The 21,444-nt window shown below is 43.5% G+C and overlaps 1 protein-coding gene across 2 annotated transcripts in view; it reads right to left on the bottom strand.

The window, feature by feature from the left end:
• The window catches only part of adck1 (aarF domain containing kinase 1), a 673,127-nt gene extending 652,121 nt beyond the window's left edge, over window positions 1–21,006 (bottom strand). For both annotated transcript variants that reach the window (XM_087989469.1, XM_043697034.2), the window contains exon 1: window positions 20,994–21,006. In XM_087989469.1, the coding sequence (XP_087845595.1) occupies window positions 20,994–21,006 (13 nt within the window). The remainder of the gene's footprint in view (window positions 1–20,993) is intronic.
• Between the last annotated feature and the right edge of the window lie 438 nt (window positions 21,007–21,444).

Here is a 21,444-nt window from a genome sequence, read left to right on the forward strand (position 1 = left end):
TCCAAATGGGGCCTAACCAGAACTTTATAAAGTCTCAGTAGCACATCAGTGCTTTTATATTCCAACCCTTTTGAGATAATTGACAACATTGCATTCGCTTTCTTAATCACGGACTCAACCTGCATGTTTACCTTTAGAGAATCCTCCACTAGCACTCCCAGATCCCTCTGTACTTTGGCTTTACGAATTTTCCCACCGTTTAGAAAGTAATCCATGCTTCTATTCTTTTTTCCAAAGTGCAAGACCTCGCATTTGCTCACATTGAATTCCATCAGCCATTTCCTGGACCACTCCTCCAAACTGTCTAGATCCTTCTGCAGCCTCCCCACTTCCTCAGTACTACCTGTCTGTCCACCTAACTTTGTATCATCGGCAAACTTCGCTAGAATGCCCCCAGTCCCTTCATCCAGATCATTAATATATAATGTGAACAGCTGCGGCCCCAACACTGAACCCTGCGGGACACCGCTTGTCACCGGCTGCCATTCCGAAAAAGAACCTTTTATCCCAACTCTCTGCCTTCTGTCAGACAGCCAATCCTCAATCCATACCAGTAGCTCACCTCGAACACCATGGGCCCTCACCTTGCTCAGCAGCCTCCCATGTGGCACTTTATCAAAGGCCTTTTGGAAGTCTAGGTAGACCACATCCACTGGGTTTCCCCGGTCTAACCTACTTGTCACCTCTTCAAAGAACTTCAACAGGTTGTCAGGCACGACCTCCCCTTACTAAATCCATGCTGACTTGTTCTAATCCGACCCTGCTCTTCCAAGAATTTAGAAACCTCATCCTTAACGATGGGTTCTAGAATTTTACCAACAACTGAGGTTAGGCTAATTGGCCTATAATTTTCCATCTTTTGCCTTGATCCTTTCTTGAACAAGGGGGTTACAACAGCTATCTTCCAATCATCCGGGACTTTCCCTGATTCCAGTGACTTTTGAAAGATCTCAACTAACGCCTCCGTTATTTCCTCAGCCACCTCCCTCAGAACTCTAGGATGTAACCCATCAGGGCCAGGAGATTTATCAATTTTAAGACCTTTTAGCTTTTCTAGCACTTTCTCTTTTGTAATGGCAACCATACTCAACTCAGCCCACTGACTCCCTTTAATTGTTGGGATATTACTCATGTCTTCCACTGTGAAGACTGATGCAAAGTACTTATTAAGATTAGATTAGATTACTTTACAGTGTGGAAACAGGCCCTTCAGCCCAACAAGTCCACACCGACCCGTCGAAGTGCAACCCACCCATAACTCTACATTTACCCCTTACCTAACACTACGGACAATTTAGCATGGCCAATTCACCTGATCTGCACATCTTTGGACTGTGGGAGGAAACCGGAGCACCCGGAGGAAACCCACGCAGACACGGGGAGAATGTGCAAACTCCACACAGTCAGTCGCCTGAAGCGGGAATTGAACCCGGGTCTCTGGCGCTGTGAGGCAGCAATGCTAACCACTGTGCCACTGTGCTGCCCACCAAGTTCTCCAGCTATTTCTTTATCTCCCATCACTAGGCTTCCATCATCAGTTTGAAGTGGCCCAATGTGTACTCTTGCCTATAGTTTGTTTCTTATGTATTGAAAGAAACTTTTACTATCATTTCTAATATTACTGGCTAGCCTACCTTCATATTTGATCCTCTCCTTCCTTATTTCTCTCTTTGTTATCCTCTGTTTGTTTTTGTAGCCTTCCCAATCTTCTGATTTCCCAGTGCTCTTGGCCACTTTATAGGATCTCTCTTTTTCTTTGATAGATTTCCTGACTTCCTTTGTCAGCCATGGCTGTCTAATCCCTCCCCGGATAATCTTTCTCTTCTTGGGGATGAACCTCTGTACAGTGTCCTCAATTTTACCCACAAACTCCTGTCATTTTTGCTCTACTGTCTTCCCCGCTAGGCTCTGCTTCCAGTCTATTTTCGTCAGTTCCTCTCTCATGCCCTCATAATTTCCTTTATTTAACTGTAACACCATTACATCCGAATTTGCCTTCTCTCTTTCAAACTGCAGACTGAACTCTACCATATTATGATCGCTGCTTCCTAAGTGTTCTCTTACTTTAAGATTTTTTATAAAGTCTGGTTCATTACATAGCACTAGGTCCAGAATAGTCTGCTCCCTCGTGGGCTCCATGACAAGCTGTTCCAAAAAGCCATCCTGTAAGCATTCCATTAATTCCCTTTCTTTGGATCCACTGGCAACATTATTTACCCAGTCCACCTGCATATTGAAGTCTCCCATGATCACTGTGACCTTGCCTTTCTGACATGCCTTCTCTATTTCCCGGTACATGTTGCGCCCCTGGTCCTCACCACTGTTAGGAGGCTTGCACAGAACTCCCACTATGGGTTTTTTGCCTTTGTGGTTCCTCAATTCCACCCACACAGACTCCACATCATCCGACGCTATGTCATTCAGCACCATAGATTTAATTTTGTTCTTAACTAACAAGGCAACCCCGCCCCCTCTGCCCACCTCCCTGTCTTTTCGATAAGTTGAAAACCCTTGGATGTTTAACTGCCAGTCCTGACCCCCCTGTAACCACGTCTCTGTGATGCCTATCACATCATAATCATAATCATTCCTGCTCAGCTATTCATCACGATCATGACTGACCTCCAACTCAATAGCCTAATCCTGCTTTCTCCCATTTGATCCTTTGATCCCATTCGCCCCCAAGTGCTATATCTAACCACTTCTTTAAGACATTCAATGTTTTGACATCAACTGCTTTCTGCGGTAATGAATTCTACAGGCTCACTGCTCTTTGGGAGAGCAAAAATGGCCTTTAGTAGAGTGATATGCAGTTCTTGTCAGATGTGGGTGTTTAAAGAGAGTTTAAGGGTTACTGCGGGTTATATCTGCAATAAATGCTGTTGGTTGCGAATCCTATCAGATCGAATGGATCGGTTGGACAGACAGTTAGAGGCAATGACGAATTTGCACAGCAACAGTATGTGATGGATGGCAGTTATAGGAAGAGTATGGGGGGTGAAGTCTCAGATACAATCACGTAGATGGGTTAACTCCGGGAAAGGTAAGAGAGGTGGGCAGCTAGTGCAGGAGTCTTCTTTGGCTATCTCCATGTCAAACAAGTATGCTGTTTTGGAAAATGTAGAGGGTGATCAATTCACAGGGGAACGTAGCACGAACAGCCAAGTTTCTGCTATTGAGACTGGCTCTAATGCAATGAGGGGTACATTGGGTTCCAATAGATCAATTGTGTTAGGGGACTCTCTAGTCCGGGGTACAGACAGATGTTTGTGGCCAGCAGTGAAAAATTAGAATGGTGTGTTGCTTCCCTGGTGCTAGGATCAAGGAAGTCTCAGAGAGGGTGCAGAATGTTCTCACAGGGGAGAGGGGCCAGCAGGAGGTCATTGTACACACTGGAACCAATGACATAGGGAGGGAGAAGGTTGAGATTCTGAAGGGAGATGACAGAGAGTTAGGCAGGAATTTAAAAAGGAGGTCCTCGAGAGTAGTCATATCTAGAATACTCCTAGTGCTACGAGCTAGTGAGGGCAGGAATAGGAGGATATAGCAGATGAATGCATGGGCGAGGAGCTGGTGTATGGGAGAAGGATTCACATTTTTGGATCATTGGAATCTCTTTTGGGGTAGAAGTGACCTGCACAAGAAGGACAGATTGCACCTAAATTGGAAGGGGACTAATATACTGGCAGGGAAACTTGCTAGAACTGCTTGGGAGGAAATAAACTAGTAAGGTGGGGGGGGGGGGGGGGGTAGGACCTAGTGAGATAGTGAGGAAAGAGATCAATCTGAGAGTGGTACATGGCTCAGGGATGGGCAGGACTGGCAGCTTAATGTTCCAGGAAGGATAGAAAGGGAGGCAAGAGAGGAGGAGGAGGAGTGGCATTTTTGATAAGGGGTATCATTACAGCTGTACTGAAGGAGGACATTCCTGGAAATACATCCAGGGAAGTTATTTGGGTAGAACTGAGAAATAAGAAAGGGATGATTACCTTATTGGGATATTATAGACCCCCTAATAGTCAGAGGGAAATTGAGAAACAAACATGTAAGGAGATCTCAGCTATCTGTAAGAATAATAGGGTGGTTATGGTAGGGGATTTTAACTTTCTAAACATAAACCGGGACTGTCACAGTGTTAAAGGTTTAGATGGAGAGGAATTTGTTGAGTGTGTACAAGAAAATTTTCTGATTCAATATGTGAATGTACCTAGAGAAGGTGCAAAACTTGACCTACTCTGAGGAAATAGGCAGGGCAGGTGACTGAGGTGTCAGTGGGGGAGCACTTTGGGGCCAGTGACCATAATTCTTAGATTTAAAATAGTGATGGAAAAGGATAGACCTGATTTAAAAGTTGAAGTTCTAAATTGGAGAAAGGCCAATTTTGATGGTACTAGGCAAGAACTTTCAAAAGCTGATTGGGTGCAAATGTTCGCAGGTAAAGGGACGGCTGGAAAATGGGAAGCCTTCAGGAATGAGATAATGAGAATCCAGAGAAAGTGTATTCCTGTTAGGGTGAAAGGAAAGGCTGGTAGGTATAGGGAATGCTGGATGACTAAAGAAATTGAGGGCTTGGTTAAGAAAAAGAAGGAAGCATATGTCAGGTATAGACAGGATAGATCGAGTGAATCCTTAGAAGAGTATAAAGGCGGTAAGAGGGAAATCAGGAGGGCAAAAAGGGGACATGAGATAGCTTTGGCAAATAGAATTAAGGAGAATCCAAAGAGTTTTTACAAATACATTAAGGACAAAAGGGTAACTAGGGAGAGAATAGGGCCCCTAAAAGATCAGCAAGGCAGCCTATGTGTGGAGCCGCAGAAAATGGGGTAAATACTAAATGAGTATTTTGCATCAGTATTTACTATGGGAAAGGATATGGAAGATATAGAATGTAGGGAAATAAATGGTGACACCTTGAAAAATGTCCATATAACAGTGGAGGAAGTGCTGGATGTCTTGAAACGCATAAAGGTGAATAAATCCCCAGGATCTGATCAGGTGTATCCTAGAGCTCTGTGGGAAGCTAGTGAAGTGATTGCTGGGCCTCTTGCTGAGATATTTACATCATCGATAGTCACAGGTGAGGTGCCGAAAGACTGGAGGTTGGCTAATGTGGTGCCACTGTTTAAGAAAGATAGTAAGGACAAGCCAAGGAACTATAGACCAGTGAGCCTGACGTCAGTGGTGGGCAAGTTGTTGGAGGGAATCCTGAGGGACAGAATGTACATATATTTGGAAAGGCAAGGACTGATTAGGGATAGTCAACATGCCTTGTGTGTGGGAAATCATGTCTCTCAAACTTGATTGAGTTTTTTGAAGAAGTAACAAAGAGGATTGATGATGGCAGAGTGGCAGATGTGATCTGTACGGACTTCAGTAAGGCATTAAACAAGGTTCCCCATGGGAGACTTGTTAGCAAGGTTAGATCTCACGGAATACAGAGAACTAGCCGTTTGGATACAGGACTGGCTCAAAGGAAGAAGACAGAGGGTGGTGATGGAGGGTTGTTTTTCAGACTGGAGGCCTGTGACCAGTGGAGTGCCACACGGACCGGTGCTGGGTCTTCTACTTTTTGTCATTTATATAAATGATTTGGATGCGAGCATAAGAGTTAGTAAATTTGCAGATGACACCAAAATTGACAGCTACCTCAGATTACAACAGGATCTTGACTAGATGGGCCAATGGGCTGAGAAGTGGCAGATGGAGTTTAATTCAGATAAATGCGAGGTGCTGCATTTTGGAAAAGCAAATCTTAGCAGGAGTTGTACACTTAATGATAAGGTCCGAGGGAGTGCTGCTGAACAGAGACACCTTGGAGTGCAGGTTCATAGCTCCTTGAAAGTGGAGTCACAGGTAGATAGGATAGTGAAGAAGGCGTTTGGCATACTTTCCTTTATTGGTCAGAGTATTGAGTACAGGAGTTGGGAGGTAATGCTGCGGCTGTATGGGACATTGGTTAGGTCGCGGTTGAAATACTGCGTGCAATTCTGGTCTCTTTCTGATTGGAAAGATGTTGTGAAACTTGAAAGGGTTGAGAAAAGATTTACAAAGATGTTGCCAGGGTTGGAGGATGTGAGCTATAGGGAGAGGCTGAACAGGTTGGGGCTGTTTTTCCTGGAGCATTGGAGGCTGAGGGGTGACTTTATAGAGGTTTACAAAATTATGAGGGGCATGGATAGAGTAAATAGACAAAGTCTTTTCCCTGGGGTCGGGGAGTCCACAGCTAGAGGGCATAGGTTTCGGGTGAGAGGGCAAAGATATTAAAGAGACCTATGGGGCAACCTTTTCACACAGAGGGTGATACATGTATGGAATGAGCTGCCAGAGGAAGTGTGGAGGCTGGTACAATTGCAACATTTAAGAGGCGTTTGGATGGTATATGAATAGGAAGGGTTTGGAGGGATATGGGCCGGGTGCTGGCAGGTGGGATTGGGTTAGGATATCTGGTCGGCATGGACGGGTTGGACCAAAGGGTCTGTTTCTATGCTGTACCTCTCTTGACTCTATAACCAAATGTCTCCTCATCTCTGTCCTAAATGATCTACCCCAAATCTACAGACGGTGACCCCTGGTTTTAGACACATCCATTATCGGGAACATCCTTCCTCCATCTACCCTGTCTAGTCATGTTAGAATTTTATAGTCACTATAAGATCCCCTCTCGTTCGTCTGAACCACAGAGAAAACTATCCTAACCTAGTCAATCTATCCTCATACATCAATCCCGCAGTGAAAAACAAGAATGGTGTGTCGCCTCCCTGGTGCCAGGATCAAGGTTGTCTCAGAAAGGTGCAGAATCTTCTCAAAGGAGAGAGTGACCGGCAGGATGTCATTGTACACATTGGTACCAATGACATAGGAAGGGAAAAGGATGAGACTCTGAAGGGAGAAGATCAAAAGTTGGACAGGAATTTAACAAGGAGGTCCTTGAGGGTAGTAATATCTGGATTACTCTCAGTGCTACAAGCTAGTGAGGGTAGGAATTGGAGGATAAAGCAGATGCTGAATTGTGTGCCTGAGGAGTTGGCGCATGGGAGAAGCGTTCACAGTTTTGGATCATTTGAATCTCTTCTGGGGTAGAAGTGACCTGTACAAGAAGGACTGATTGCACCTGAATTGGAAAAGGATGAATATATTGGCAGGACGATTTGCTAGAGCTGCTCAGGAGGATTTAAACTAGTAAGGACAGGGGGTGGGATCCAGGGAAATACTGAGGAAAGAGGATCAATCTGAGACTGGTACAGTTGAGAAAAGAAGCGAATCACACAGTCAGGGCAGGCAGGAACAAAGCAGAGAACAAGGTTGGACTGATAAATTAAACTGCATTTATTTCAATGCAAGAGACCTAACAGGGAAGGCAGATGAACGCAAGGCATGGTTATGAACATAGGACTGGGATATCATAGCAATTACAGAAACGTGGCTCAGGAATGGGCAGGACTGGCAGCTTTTTTTCCAGGATACAAATGCTACAGGAAGGATAACGAGCAGGGGGGAGTGGTGTTTTTGGTAAGGGATAGCATTACAGCTGTACTTAGGGAGGATATTCCTGGAAATACATCCAGGGAAGCTATTTGGGTGGAACTGAGAAATAAGAAAGGGATGATCACCTTATTGGGATTGTATTATAGACCCCCTAATAGCCAGTGAGAAATTGAGAAACAAATTTGTAAGGAGATCTCAGCTAGCTGTAAGAATAATAGGGTGGTTATGGTAGGGGATTTTATCTTTCTAAATATAGACTGGGATTGCCATAGTGTTAAAGGTTTAGATGGAGAGGAATTTGTTAAGTGCGTACAAGAAAATTTTCTGATTCAGTATGTGGATGTACCTAGAGAAGGTGCAAAACTTGACCTACTCTTGGAAAATAAGTCAGGGCAAGTCACTGAGGTGTCAGTGGGGGAGCACTTTAGGGTCAGCTACCATAATTCTATTTGATTTAAAATAGTGATGGAAAAGGATAGACCAGATCTAACAGTTGAAGTTCTAAACTGGAGCAAGGATAATTTTGACCGTTTTAGGCAAGAACTTTCAAAACTGATTGGAGGCAGACGTTCGCAGATAAAGGGATGGCTGGAAAATGGGAAGCCTTCAGAAATGAGCTAAGAGTCCAGAGAAAGTACATTCCTGTTAGGTTGAAAGGCTGGTAGGTGTAGGGAATGCTGATGACTCAAGAAATTGAGGGTTAGTGTTAAGCATATGTTGGGTATAGACAGGAGAGATCAAGGGAATCCTTAAAAGAGTATAAAGGCAGTCGGAGTTAACTTAAGAGGGAAATCAGGAGGGCAAAAAGGGGACATGAGATAGCTTTGGCAAATATGGTTAAGGAGAATCCAAAGGGTTTTTACAAATACATTATGGACAAAAGGGTAACTAGAGAGGAATAGAGCCCCTCAAAGATCAGCAAGGTGGCCTTTGTGTAGAGCTGCAGGAGATGGAGAAGATACTAAATGAGTTATTTGCATCAGTGTTTATTATGGAAAAGGACATGGAAGATATAGAATGTGGGGAAATAAATGGTGACATCTTGAAAAATGTCCATATTACATAGTTGAAAAGGGCCCATGAATTCCTACTCTGTTTCCTCTCTGCCAACCAGTTTTCTATCGACCTCAATACAATTCCCTCAATCCTATGTGCTTGAATCTATAATCCCGCACAATAATCTCTTACGTGGGATTTTATCAAATGCTTTCTGGAAATCCAAATATACCACATCAACTGGCTCCCCCTTGTCAACTCTTCATAGAATTCCAACAGATTTGTCAAGCATGATTTCCCCTTCATAAATCCATGCTGACTCTGTCTGATTCTACTACTGCTTTCTAAATGCTCCACTACAAAGTCCTTGATAATGGATTCGAGGTTTTCCCCACTACCGATGTTAGGCTTACTATAATTCCCTGTTTTCTCTCTATCTTACTTGTCTTGCCTATTTAACTTGCTCTCCTTAACCACTGTACCATATTCAAATTCTGTTTGTTCACTACTGCTTTGGATTCCTTCCCACCACATACCCCCACATCCTTCCCCCACCCCCACCCCCACCCCCCCACCACCACCACCACCACCCCAAACCTAGTTTAAAGCCTCCAGAGTAGCACAAGCAAATCGTCCTGCTACCATATTGTTTGCCCTCCAGTTCACCGCCCCCATCCCTCTGACTATGAGAGAGGCACCCCCACCCCCTTCAGAATGTGCTCAAAGACCTCCCAACCAGGCCTGTGAGCTATCTGTATTTTCTTTTATTCATTTGTAAGATGTGGGCATTACTGGCTGGGCCAGCATTGATAACCTGTCCCTGTTTACCCTTAAGAAGGTGGTGGTGAGCTGCAGTCCATCTGCTGTGGGTTGACTCACATTGCCATTAGGGAGGGAATTTTAGGATTTTGACCCAGCAATAGTGAAGGAACAGCAATATATTTCCAAGTTAGGATGACGAGTGGTTTGGAAGGGAACCTGTAGGTGTTGGTGTTCCCTTGTATCTGCTGCCCTTGTTCTGCTACATGGAAGTGATCGGGAGTTTGGAAGGTGCTCTCGAAGGATCTTTGGCAAATTTCTGCAGTGCATCTTGTAGATAGGACATACTGCTGCTACTGAGCATTGGTGGAGGGAGTGGATGCTTGTGGATATAGTGCCAATCAAGTGGGCTGCTTTTTCCTAGATGGTGTCCAGCTTCTTAGGTGTTTTTTGGGCTGCACTCATTCAGGCAAGTGCAGAGTATTCCATCACATTCCTGACTTGCACCTTGTAGATGGTGGACAGGCTTTGAGGAGTCAGAAAGTAAGTTACTTGCCGTAGTATTCCGAGCCTCTGACCTGCTCTTGTAGCCACTGTATTTATATGGTGAATCCAGTTGAATTTCTGGTCAATAACTTCCAGGATGTTGATCGTGGGGGATTCAGTGATGGCAACACCATTGGATGCCAAGGAGCAGTGGTTAGCTTGTCTCTTATTCGTTCAAAGTTTGTGAGAAGATTTGTAGCTCAGGTGCTCGTTGCTGTGGTTCTGTTCGCCGAGCTGGAAGTTTTTATTGCAAACGTTTCGTCCCCTGTCTAGGTGACATCCTCAGTGCTTGGGAGCCTCCTGTGAAGCGCTTCTGTGGTGTTTCCTCCGGCATTTATAGTGGCCTGTCCCTGCCGCTTCCGGTTGTCAGTTTCAGCTGTCCGCTGTAGTGGCCGGTATATTGGGTCCAGGTCTATGTGTTTGTTGATGGAGTTTGTGGATGAGTGCCATGCCTCTAGGAATTCCCTGTCTCTTATTCGCTTTGGTCATAGCTTGGCATTTGTATGGTGCGAGTGTTGCTTGGCACTTGTCAGTCCAGGCCTGGATATTTTCCAGATCTTGTTGCATTTGAACATAGAGTGCTGTAGTGTCTGAAGAGTCGTGAATGGTGCTTAACATTGTGCAATCATTAGCAAACATCCCCACTTCTGACCTTATGATGGAGGGAAGGTCTTTGATGAAGCAGCTGAAGATGGTTGGGCCTAAGACACAACACTGAAGAATTCCTGCAGAGATAACCTGGAGCCGAGATAACTGGCGTCCAACATCCATGACCATCTTCCTATGTGTCAGGTATGACTCCAATCCTCAGAGAGTTTGCTCCCTTATACTCATTGATTCCAGTTTTTGTAGAGCTCCTTGATGCCACACTCTATCAAATGCAGCCTTGATGTCGAAGGCTGTCACTCTCATCTCACCTCTCAAAATCAGCTCTTTTGCCCATCTTTGGACCAAGTCTGAAAGGAGGTCAGGAGCTGAGTGGCCCTGGCAGAACTCAAACTGGGCATCACTGAGCAGGTTATTGTTGTGCAGGCGCTGATGATAGCACTGTTGATGACACCTACCATCACTTTATTGATGATCGAGAGCAGACTGATGTGGCAATGATTGGCTGGTTTGGATTTGTCTTGCTTTTTATGTACACGACATACTTGGGCAATGTTCCACATTGTCAGGTAGATACTAGTGTTGTAACTGTACTGAAATAACTTGGCTAGGGAGCAGCAAGCCTTCAGTGTTACTGCCAGAATGTTGTCAGAGCCTGTAGCCGTTTCAGTATCCAGTGCCTCCAACCGTTTTTTTGTATCTGTAATTCTGGGGACCACCGGAGGAGGCCAAGATGGATCATCCATTTGGCACAAGCTTCAGCCTTACCTTTTGCACTGATATGCTGGGCTTTTCCATCATTGAGGATAGGGATATTTGCGGAGCATCCTCCTTGAGTGAGTTGTTTAGTTCTCCACCGCCATTCATGACTAGATGTGGCTTAGATCTGATCCATTGGTTGTGGGATCACTTAGCTCTGTCTACCACTTGCTGCTTGTGCTGTTGGTCATGCAAGTAGCTGTTTGGTGGCTTCACCAGGTTAACACCTCATCTTCCGGTATGCCTGGTACTGTTCCTGGCATATCTTCCATTGGTCCCCTGGCTTGATGGTAATGGTCGCATGGGGAATATGCCAGGCCATGTCTCACCTTGCCAGTCCACAAAAACAAGAAGTCTACCAAGAATGCCCAGATTGTGCTGAAGTACAATTCTGCTGCTGCTGACGGCCCACAGCGCCTCATGGATGCCCAGTCAAATGGCTAGGTCTGTTCAAAGTCTTTCCTATTCAGCACGGTGATAGTGCCACAGAACACGATGGATATTATTCTCAATGTGAAGGCAGGACTTTGTCTCCATAAAGACTGTGCAGTGGTCACTCTTACCGATACTGTCATGGACAGATGAATCTGGAGCTGGCAGATTGGTAAGGATGGGGTCAAATATGTTTTTCCCTCTTGGTTCAACTCAAGTGAGTAACCAGGGCAGGGGGGAATGGAATTGGCTAGAAGGGAGTAGAATTTTTAACACACGGTTTCAAGTAATGTCTTTGGTTTCCCCAAAGTTGAATTAAATAAACTTCAGGATCTGCCCAAGTCTGGGCACCAATGAAGGGAGTCACCAGTACAGATTCAGTCAAAATATCTGCAGCAGAGACAGTCAGCAGCTGACTTTTCAGAGAAATAAATAAATCCTGTCATGCCAAGATCGTGTATTCTTAAAATGAGAGTTTAGCATCTAAGGGATGGTATCAATTAGTATGGCTTCACGGGAAGGGTAATGGAAAGCTGGAACTTTCACCTTCAAAACATTGTTCTCGTCAGGGAGATCAACTGAAAACTTTTTAAAAACTGGGATCTAAAGATTTTAGGCAGAAGAAACAGCACTTTCCAAACCAATGACCATGTCCATCTAGAAGGACAAGGACATGGAGTCACCACAACCTTCAAGTTCCCCTCCAAGCCACTCACTATCCTGACTTGGAAATTATCACCATTCCTTCATTGTCGCTGGGTCAGTATCCTGGAACTCCCTCCCTTATGGGTCAACCCACAGCAGGTGGACTACAGCAGTTCAAGAAGGCAGCTCACTCCCCCTTCTCAAGGACAACTAGGCACAGGCAATAAATGCTGGCCTGCCAGTGATGTCAACATCCCACAAATGAATAAATTTTAAACAAAACAGTTTGGTCACAACCTAGTTAAATGTAAGGGTAGGTTTGAAGACCTCCTCCTGTTCCTAAATAGATTGTGGTGATTCTGAAAGGAGGAAGAGAATGGAGGAGCAACGATTTACTGGAATTATGTTATAGTAGGTAATTGTGGAGTATTTCAGTGTCGCCCCCTCACAGCTGGACAAGACATAGTGTTGAAGAAGGATATCACAATCAACTACACTAAACTCCATTGAGAGGAGAAAGTACCATAGTCAGAAAGGACAGCTAACACTTTGGGGGCTGAGTATTAATATGTCATCGTTGATCATCACAATGGAGAGAGAGACAGAGAGACAGAGAAAAATATGGGGGAATCAGTGGATGTGGCATACACAGATTTTGCAGAAGGCGCTTGAGATTCCATCAAAGACATACAACTGGTAAGCGTTACTGGTTTCAGTCTGCATAAAATACTTTCAAATTCCATACTGACAGCTATCCCTTGAAATTAATTTCACACCTTTTGCATGGCAAAATTGGCTCACACTGTCAACAATCCATATTTGTGGCATAGTTACCTTCCATGGCTCCAACAATGATATAAAGCATACCCTCAGTTCCATTTCTGTAATCTTGTACACTATGTAACAGATAAATAATCTGACAAGTCATTTTGTTTGGCAAAAGTGCATGACTGAACATTAGCAATAATTTCAGGCTCTTCAGTTTCTCCTGCAACCACACAAACCCAGTAATAAAAAACATACACAGACAGACGAAGGACAACTTCTAACTGAGAAAACTGACTTTCCGTATTTTAATTCCTAACTCAATTTAAGCCTGGCTTCTCAGACCCTTTGTTCGTTTCACTGCCTCTCTGTCTCACCTTGCCCTGTCCACAAAAACAAGAAGTCTGCTAAGAATGCCCAATAGAACATTCAGGACCAGAGACTTACAGACATAATGGGCTTGGTCTTTATCGATTAGCAAGACAAGCTAATGGATTACTTGTCTGCAGACTTTCCAGAAAACAAGCTCAGTACTGGTGTGAGATGCTTTGTTTTAAACGCCCAGTATTAAGAAAGATTATTTTTCCAAATTCTGTGGGAAAAGGATCTTAAAAAGAATGACAAAAGCTAAAAGAGGGAGAGTGCATAAAGTTCAATATACCCTCATCGCCATTTGACAGGAAAACATGAAACATACTCTTGGAATAAGGAGGGAAGTAATACTGTGGTAGTTCTCTCTCGTCAGACTGCATTTCCCTAAGGATCCAGGACAGTCCTGCAAAATTTCACAAATCTATGCCCATGTTTTAACATTTTCTTCGATTCTCTTGAATCAATCAGGTTTTAAAAACAGTGGAAACCAAACTCTCAATAGTGTTCTCAACAAATATGATGTTATTTATTTTATCCTCCTCAACCCCTCATAACTGAAGCCTTTCACAATATGTCATCCCTAACACCACCTCATCTGTTTTCCAATTCAGATGTTTCCATCCTTTACCTATACAATAGTAGCCAAAAGAAGTCTAGCAATGGTTTATCTTCCTACCCCTCTGCTATTACCTTTGGAGTTTCCACATATCCTTTCTTGCAACCTCATTCCCATCATCTTCTTCAGGTGCCCTCTTGGTAAAATCATCCACAACCATGGGGTCAGCATGTATACGGCTGCCACACAAGCGGTACTTCTCCACTTTCTCTCACAATTCTTCTGCAATCTCACAACTTGGAAATACTTCTGCAGCCATGGATGTGGACTTTGATCCAGCTGCAAGTACAAGAAACAGCAAGTTGCTTCTCTAAGTGGTGTGCACCTTGAAAGATACATGCTGCCCTGGTCCTTCTCAGTAGTAGAGGTCACAAGCTTGGAAGATGCATTCTAAGAACCCTTGGGGAGTTCTTGCAATGCATCTTGCAGATGATTTTACACTTTGCTGCCACAAAGCATCAGCAGCAGCGGATGAGGTGTCAATCAAGCAAGCAAATGGTGGACAAGCTTTCAGGAGTCAGGAATTGAGTTTTTCACCACATAATTCCTAGCCTCTGACTTGCTCTTGAAGCCATAGCATTTATATGGTTGATTAAATTGTTTCTGGTCAATGATAAGCTCAGTATGTTGATAATGAGCAATTCAGTGATGGCAATGCCTTTGACATTCAAGGAATGATCGTCAGAATGTCTCTTGTCGGAAGTGAGCATTGTCTGGTATTTCTGTAGCGTGAACATTACTTGCCAATTCTCAGTTCAAACCTGGACATTGCCAGTGTCTTGCTGCTTTCAGATATGGGCTGCCTCAGTATTGAAGACTGAGAGAAGATCTGATAGAGGCTTTCAAAATCATGACCAGGCTGGATAGAGTTGATAGAGAGAAGCTGTCCCCACTCTTAAAAGAAGAAAAAGCATGATATGACAAAGATCTAAAATAATGTGCAAACAAAGCAACAGCAAAGTGAAAAATACTTTTTTCACACCAAGTTGTTAGGGTATGGAATGTACTATCTGGACAAAATGGAGGCAGGTTCAACTAAGGCATTTAAGAGGGCACCGGATGAGTATTTGGATAGAAATAATGTTCAGGGAAATGGGGGAAATGGCAAGAGAACGGCACTGGGTAAGAGAACCACTTTTTGTTTTAATTCATTCAAGGGACATAGAAATCACTAGCCAGCCAGTATTTATTTCCCATCCCTAAGAGTCCCAAAGAGTCAACCACACTGCCGTGGATCTGGAGTCTCATGTTGGTCAAACCAGGAAAGGGTGGCAGATTTCCTTCCCTAAAAGGACACTAGTGTACCAGTTATTTCCGACAACTGACAATGGTTTTATGGTCATCCCAGATTTTTTTTTATTGAATTCAAATTTCACCACCTGCAGAATTTCAACCAGGGTCCCCAGAACATTACCTACATCGCTGGATTTATGGTCTAGTGATAATATCACTAGGCCATTGCCTCTCCATCTTCTCTGATGAAGAGTCCCTGGACTCAAAATGTTAGCTCTGCTTTCTTCCCACAGGCGCTGCCAGAAGTGCTGAGTTTCTCTAACAATTTGTTCTTGGCTCAGGTTAAAGACTTCATCCCAGGGCTGTCATATCCAGCAATACAATACGGCAGTGGAGTATTATCACACACAAAGCATAAGAGGAGGTTGACATTTGAATAGAAGCAATAGCCAGAGGAATACGTATTACTGAGCCAAACTGGCACAAGAGTCTTTCCCTTTGAAATCTGGTTTGCCTTGGTCGATAAAAGACAGCTTTAGGAATTTATAAATATCTGTAAAAACCACCTGCTGAAGTAGTAAATCAAGGTTAGTTTATTGCCAATTTTCACCCATTCCCTCTCTTAACTCTAAGGAGGGAAAATGTTTTCATGGATGGTACTCAGATCCTAGTGTGTTCTTCAGAAGTGCTTTGCAGACACTTCACACTCTTAAGTATTGTTTTGCAAATGAAGGTGCCAGTCCTGAAATTTAGAAGGGGCCAGCAACACCCTCCCACCGCCAATCCCGTGCTCTGATTGTAAACTTTACATGAAAGCGTGCAGTCAAATTCATATCTAGTGGAGGACATCACAGCCTCCTGGTTCAATCCTGCTCCTACCCGGTACCCACCAGATAATCAGGAAGATGACCTCAGTGGAAATTGGGAATGGTGGTGGCCAGCTCCCTTGACAGTGAAGGGCAAGAGCATATACAGACTCCTTGGACAGTGGGCCAACTATGGTCAACCAGCCAGTACTTACAAATCTCAGAATACAGTGTCAAGGACTAGATTTGACAACAGTTACTCACTAATCCAAACTGTGCTGATAACTAGCTGAAAATGTATTGCTGGAAAAGCGCAGCAGGTCAGGCAGCATCCAGGGAACAGGAGAATCGACGTTTCGGGCATAAGCCCTTCTTCAGGAATGAGGAAAGTTTGTCCAGCAGGCTAAGATAAAAGGTAGGGAGGAGGGACCTGGGGGAGAGGCGTCGGAAGGATGCCTTCCTTGAAGAAGCTCTCTTCCTCCCTCTACAAAGATTTCGCTTTTCCAGCAACACATTTTCAGCTCTGATCTCCAGCATCTGCAGACCTCACTTTCTCCTCAAAGATTTCAATCTACTGCGAATCCTCTTACAAGGATGCCCTCCTTGAAGAAGCTCTCTTCCTCCCTCTACAAAGATTTCGCTTTTCCAGCAACACATTTTCAGCTCTGATCTCCAGCATCGGCAGACCTCACTTTCTCCTGTGCTGATAACTACACCAGAAACCAATTTAAGATTGTCATTTAATCATAGAGAATTTTATTTAGTGCATCAGAAGCAACAAATACTCACACACAGGACTCCATGATAAAAACAGTTGAACATTATTTGGTGACAAATTTTTATGAGCTCATCAAGTTGGCTCCACCATTCAACGAGATCATGAATAACCTAACAGTCATCAATTCTACTTTTCTGCTTTTCCCCAAAACCTTTAATTCCCCAAGTGGATTAAAAATCTGTCTGTCCCAGCCTTGAATATATTTAATAGCCAGCCTCAATAGCCCTCTAGTTTTGGACTTTGCTCTTTGACTCTATAACAGCCCTCTGCGGTAAAGAATTTCATAGATTCACTGCCGGTGAGAAAAGAAATCCCTTCTCATCTTGTCTTAAATGGGTGACTCTTTGCTCTGAGGTTGTGCCCTTTGGTCCCAGATTCTCCCGTGAGCAAATAGGAGTACAAGGACTAATCGGGCACTGCTAATATTGATTTAGGAAAGGCAAATCATGTTTGGCAGCTATGCTCTATTAGCAATTGACCGATGGACTATTTATTTTCTGTGAGCTATCTTAATGGAATTTCAGAAAATGTTTGATAAGATGCCTCATATAAAGCTTGTTAGTAAGGTTCAGGAGCATGGTTCTAAAAGAAAATAAATAAAGCAATGGAACAATAGGTTAGGTTAACCAAATATCGCTCTGTTGCAGCAAAGTTTCAAGTAATGTATCTGAGGCGCCAGGAGGAGGTCAAATTTTGTCCAGTCCAGTATTTACATGAATAAATCTGCAGTTATTACATCAATGAAGAAGCTTCCTGTATATAATTACCTGCTTCATTTCCTATATTATAATATGGAAACTTTGAAAAATTGACAATAAAGCATTTCAGAAGAAGAAACTTTCACTTTTTAAAATTCATTCACGATGAAGATGTTACTGGTGAGATTAGCCTTTGTTGTCTATGTCTAATTACTCAGAAGGTAGTTAAGAGTCAACCACATTGTTGTGGTTCTGAAGACACAAGTAGGCTAGACCAGGAAAATAGCAGCTTCTTCTCCTAAAGGATCGTAGTGATTGGAATGGGACCAGATGGATTTCATTGACTATGAGATCCCTGATTAGGGCTGTTAACCTTGGTCAATCAGGGAGCACTAGCTGACAGACATAAATAGGAGAAAAAGTTTTCTTTAAAAAAAGAGAGAAAAAAGAAAAATGAAAATAAATAGGAGATTCTGAGAGTCTCCTCACTCTAGGGCCTGGCTCTGGGCTAGCTGGTCAGAGTTCATTTACTGTGCATCCTCTGTGCAGTTATTTCATGAACATTTGTGAACCACTAGTGTTTTTCTGACAATCCACAATGGTTATATGGTCATCATTAGACTCATAATTCCACATTTTTTATATTGACTTCAAATTCTATCATCTACCATGGCAGAAACAGCATCTCCAGTTCATTACCTGGTTCTCTGGCTTAATAGTATAACAATAAGACATCTTATTTTTTTATTTTCAAGTCAGGATGGTGAGTGGCTTGGAGGAGAATTTACAGTTAGTGGTGTTTCCATGCATCTACTGTCCTTATCCTTCTAGATGGAAATGATCGTGGTCTTAGAAGGTACTGTCTAAAGATTTTTGTGGAGTTTCTGCAGAGAATGTTGTAGGTAGTATACACTGCTGCTTCCAGTGAGCATAAGTGGTGGAACAAGTGGATGCTTGTGGATGTAGTGCCAATCAAGCAGGCAGCTTTGTGCTGGCTGGTGTCAAGCTTCTTAGTGCTGTACACACCCCAGCAATTAGGGAGTATTCCATCACCCTCCTAACATGGGCCTTGTACATGGCAGATGTGCTCTGGGGAGTAAGGAAGTGAGTTACTTGCCACAGCATAGAAACAGGATGTCCAATTCAATGAAAATGCACTTGTGGTAATTTTCAAAATTCGCTTGACTCTGGGGCAGTTCAAGCAGATTGGAAAACAACAAATGTGATACCACTATTTGAAAAAGGTAGACAAAAGATGGGGATTATAGACCAGTCATCTTAACTCTGTAATGGGGAAAATGCTCAAATGTATTATTAAGGAAGAAATAGCAAGCCATCTAGATAGGAATTATTTCATTGGGCAGCATGAGTTCATGATAGATAGGTCATGCTTAACTAATTTACTAGAATTCTATGAAGACATTATTAGCACAGTGTACAACGGGGACCCAGTAGATGTGGTGTATCTCGATTTCCAAAAGGCATTCGCCAAGGTATTGCACAATAGGCTGCTGCATAACATAAAGATGCATGGATTTACAGGTAACGTATTTGCATGGATAAATGACGGCTTAACTAACAGTAAGCAAGAAGTGGGGATAAATGAGTGTATTTCTGGTTGGTGATCAGTGACTAGTGGTGTGTCTCGGGAATCAGTGTTGACTGCAATTATTCAGCTTACATAGATGATTTGGAGTTGGGGACGACATGTAGTGAGTCAAAGTTTGTGGATGATATTAAGAAGAATGGTAGGGCAAAGGGTGCAGAGGACTGTGAAACTTTGCAAAGGGACATAGATAGTATAAATGAGTGGGCAAAGATCTGACAGATGGAGAACAATGTTAATAAATGTAAAGTCATCCATTTTGGTAGGAACAACAGGAAATTGGACTATTATTTGAATGGTAAAAAATGCAGCACTCTGCTGCAGAGAGGGACCTAGGTGTCCTTGTTCATGAGACACAGAAGGTTGGTCTACAGGTGCAACAGGTAATTAAGGCAGCAAATGGAATTTTGTCCTTCATTGCTAAAGGGATTGAGTTTAAAAGCAGGGAGGTTATGTTGCAGCTGTAGGATGCTGGTGAGGCCAAACCTGGAGTAGTGTGCAATTTTGGTTTCCTTCCTTGAGAAAGAATATACTGGCACTAGGAGGTTCACTAGGTTGATTCCTGAGTTGAGGGGATTGGCTTGTGAGGGGAAATGGAGTAGACTGGGATTATATTCATTGGAATTTAGAAGAATGAGGGGAATCTCATAGAAACATAAAACTATGAAGGGAGTAGAAAAGATAGAAGTGGAGAGGATGTTTCTACTGGCAGGTGAAACTAGGACAAGGGGGCAGTGCCTCAAAATTATGGGGAGCAGATTTAGGACTGTATTGAAAAGGAACTTCTTCACCAAGAGAGTTGTGATTCTATGGAATTCCACGCCCAGTGGAGGAGTTGTGGCTTCCTCACTGAGCGTTTTTAAAGCTAAGATAGATCATTTTTTGAACAGTATAGGAATTAAGGGTTATGGTGAGGGGGCGGGTAAGTGGAGTTGAGGCCACAAAAAGATCAGCCATGATCTTACTGAATGGCAGAGTGGGCTCAAAGAGCCAGAAGGCCTATTCCTGCTCCCATTTCTTATGTCCTTACATATTCCTAGCAGGTTTTCAGGGTAGTAATAAGGCCAGCATCATGGGCAAGGAATCATGGAAAGAGTTCAGTACAGACCGTGGAATTAAGTAGTAAGTACACTTACAACTTTTGCAGATGCTAGTTAGACATTATCAATACAACCAATGCGCGTACTACAGTTATGCAATTTTGCATGCATATTTGGACACATCCTATTATCAAACTTCATTTCATTACCTGAATGGTTTTATTAAAAATTTCACATTGCAGAACTAACCTTTCACTCCCTCATACAACTGAAAGTAATTGTTCTGTTTCCACATTCCCTGCTCGCAGTGCTAGTTAATCAAACATATATATCATTGAATCCCTACAGTGTGGAAACAGGCCATCTGGCCCAACAAGTCCATCAGGAATAAATATTTTATTCCTGATGAAGGGCTTTTGCCCGAAACGTCTTTTTTCCTGCTCCTCGGATGCTGCCTGAACTGCTGTGCTCTTCCAGCACCACTAATCCAGAATCTCGTTTCCAGCATCTGCAGTCATTGTTTTTAACCAACAAGTCCATGCCGACCCTTTTTTTCCTTACAGAAAAAAAGTCAGTCACAAACCAAAAAAGAACAGAAATTACTGGAGAAACTCAGCAGGTCAGACAATAACCGTGGAAGGGGAAAAAAAAAGCAGAGTCAACGTTTCGAGTCCAATGACCTTTCTTCAGAACTGATAGCTCAGAACTTCAGACCTGCTGAGTTTGTCCAAACAGGTTCTCTTAGATTCAGACCTGTTCAAAAGCTACAAATATGCTTCCTTTGCAGTCAGGGCCTAGCGCTACAGTTGCTGGCGATCACGTTAAATGCCGCTCGCCTGCAGAGCACTTACCAACTACTGTCATCACCCACCTTCGCCCTCTGACACTTGAATACCCCACCCCTATCCCATGCAGATGGTGGAACATTCCACCCGCGCGAGGTGCACCGGGACTTGTAGTCATCTTTAGTCTTGCCTGTCGTTTGTGTCTAACAGACTTCCCGGTGGAGATAAACTACAACATGTCTAACCTACGGTCAAACGGTGGAAACCCAGCCCGGCTTTTTACATTTTAGTTCACTAGACCGGGTGAGCATCGCTCGTAACGAGGAAATATAAACATTGAAATTTATCAGAAAACAAACATCAATCAAAAAAAGGTCATGAGACCGACTGGAACCCGCCAACGGAAGGGATGTCGGCGACTATAATAGGAATGGTGGAGCCTCGGGAGGGCAGACGTAAAGGCGTCAAGGGACGCTGATGACGTCAGAAGGAAGGGGAGAGGTGGGTACGTGATGGC

This window comes from Chiloscyllium plagiosum, unplaced genomic scaffold (genome assembly GCF_037043375.1).
Source record: "Chiloscyllium plagiosum isolate Xiang-an unplaced genomic scaffold, Cpla_swu_hap1 HiC_scaffold_8, whole genome shotgun sequence".
Classification (NCBI taxonomy): domain Eukaryota; kingdom Metazoa; phylum Chordata; class Chondrichthyes; order Orectolobiformes; family Hemiscylliidae; genus Chiloscyllium; species Chiloscyllium plagiosum.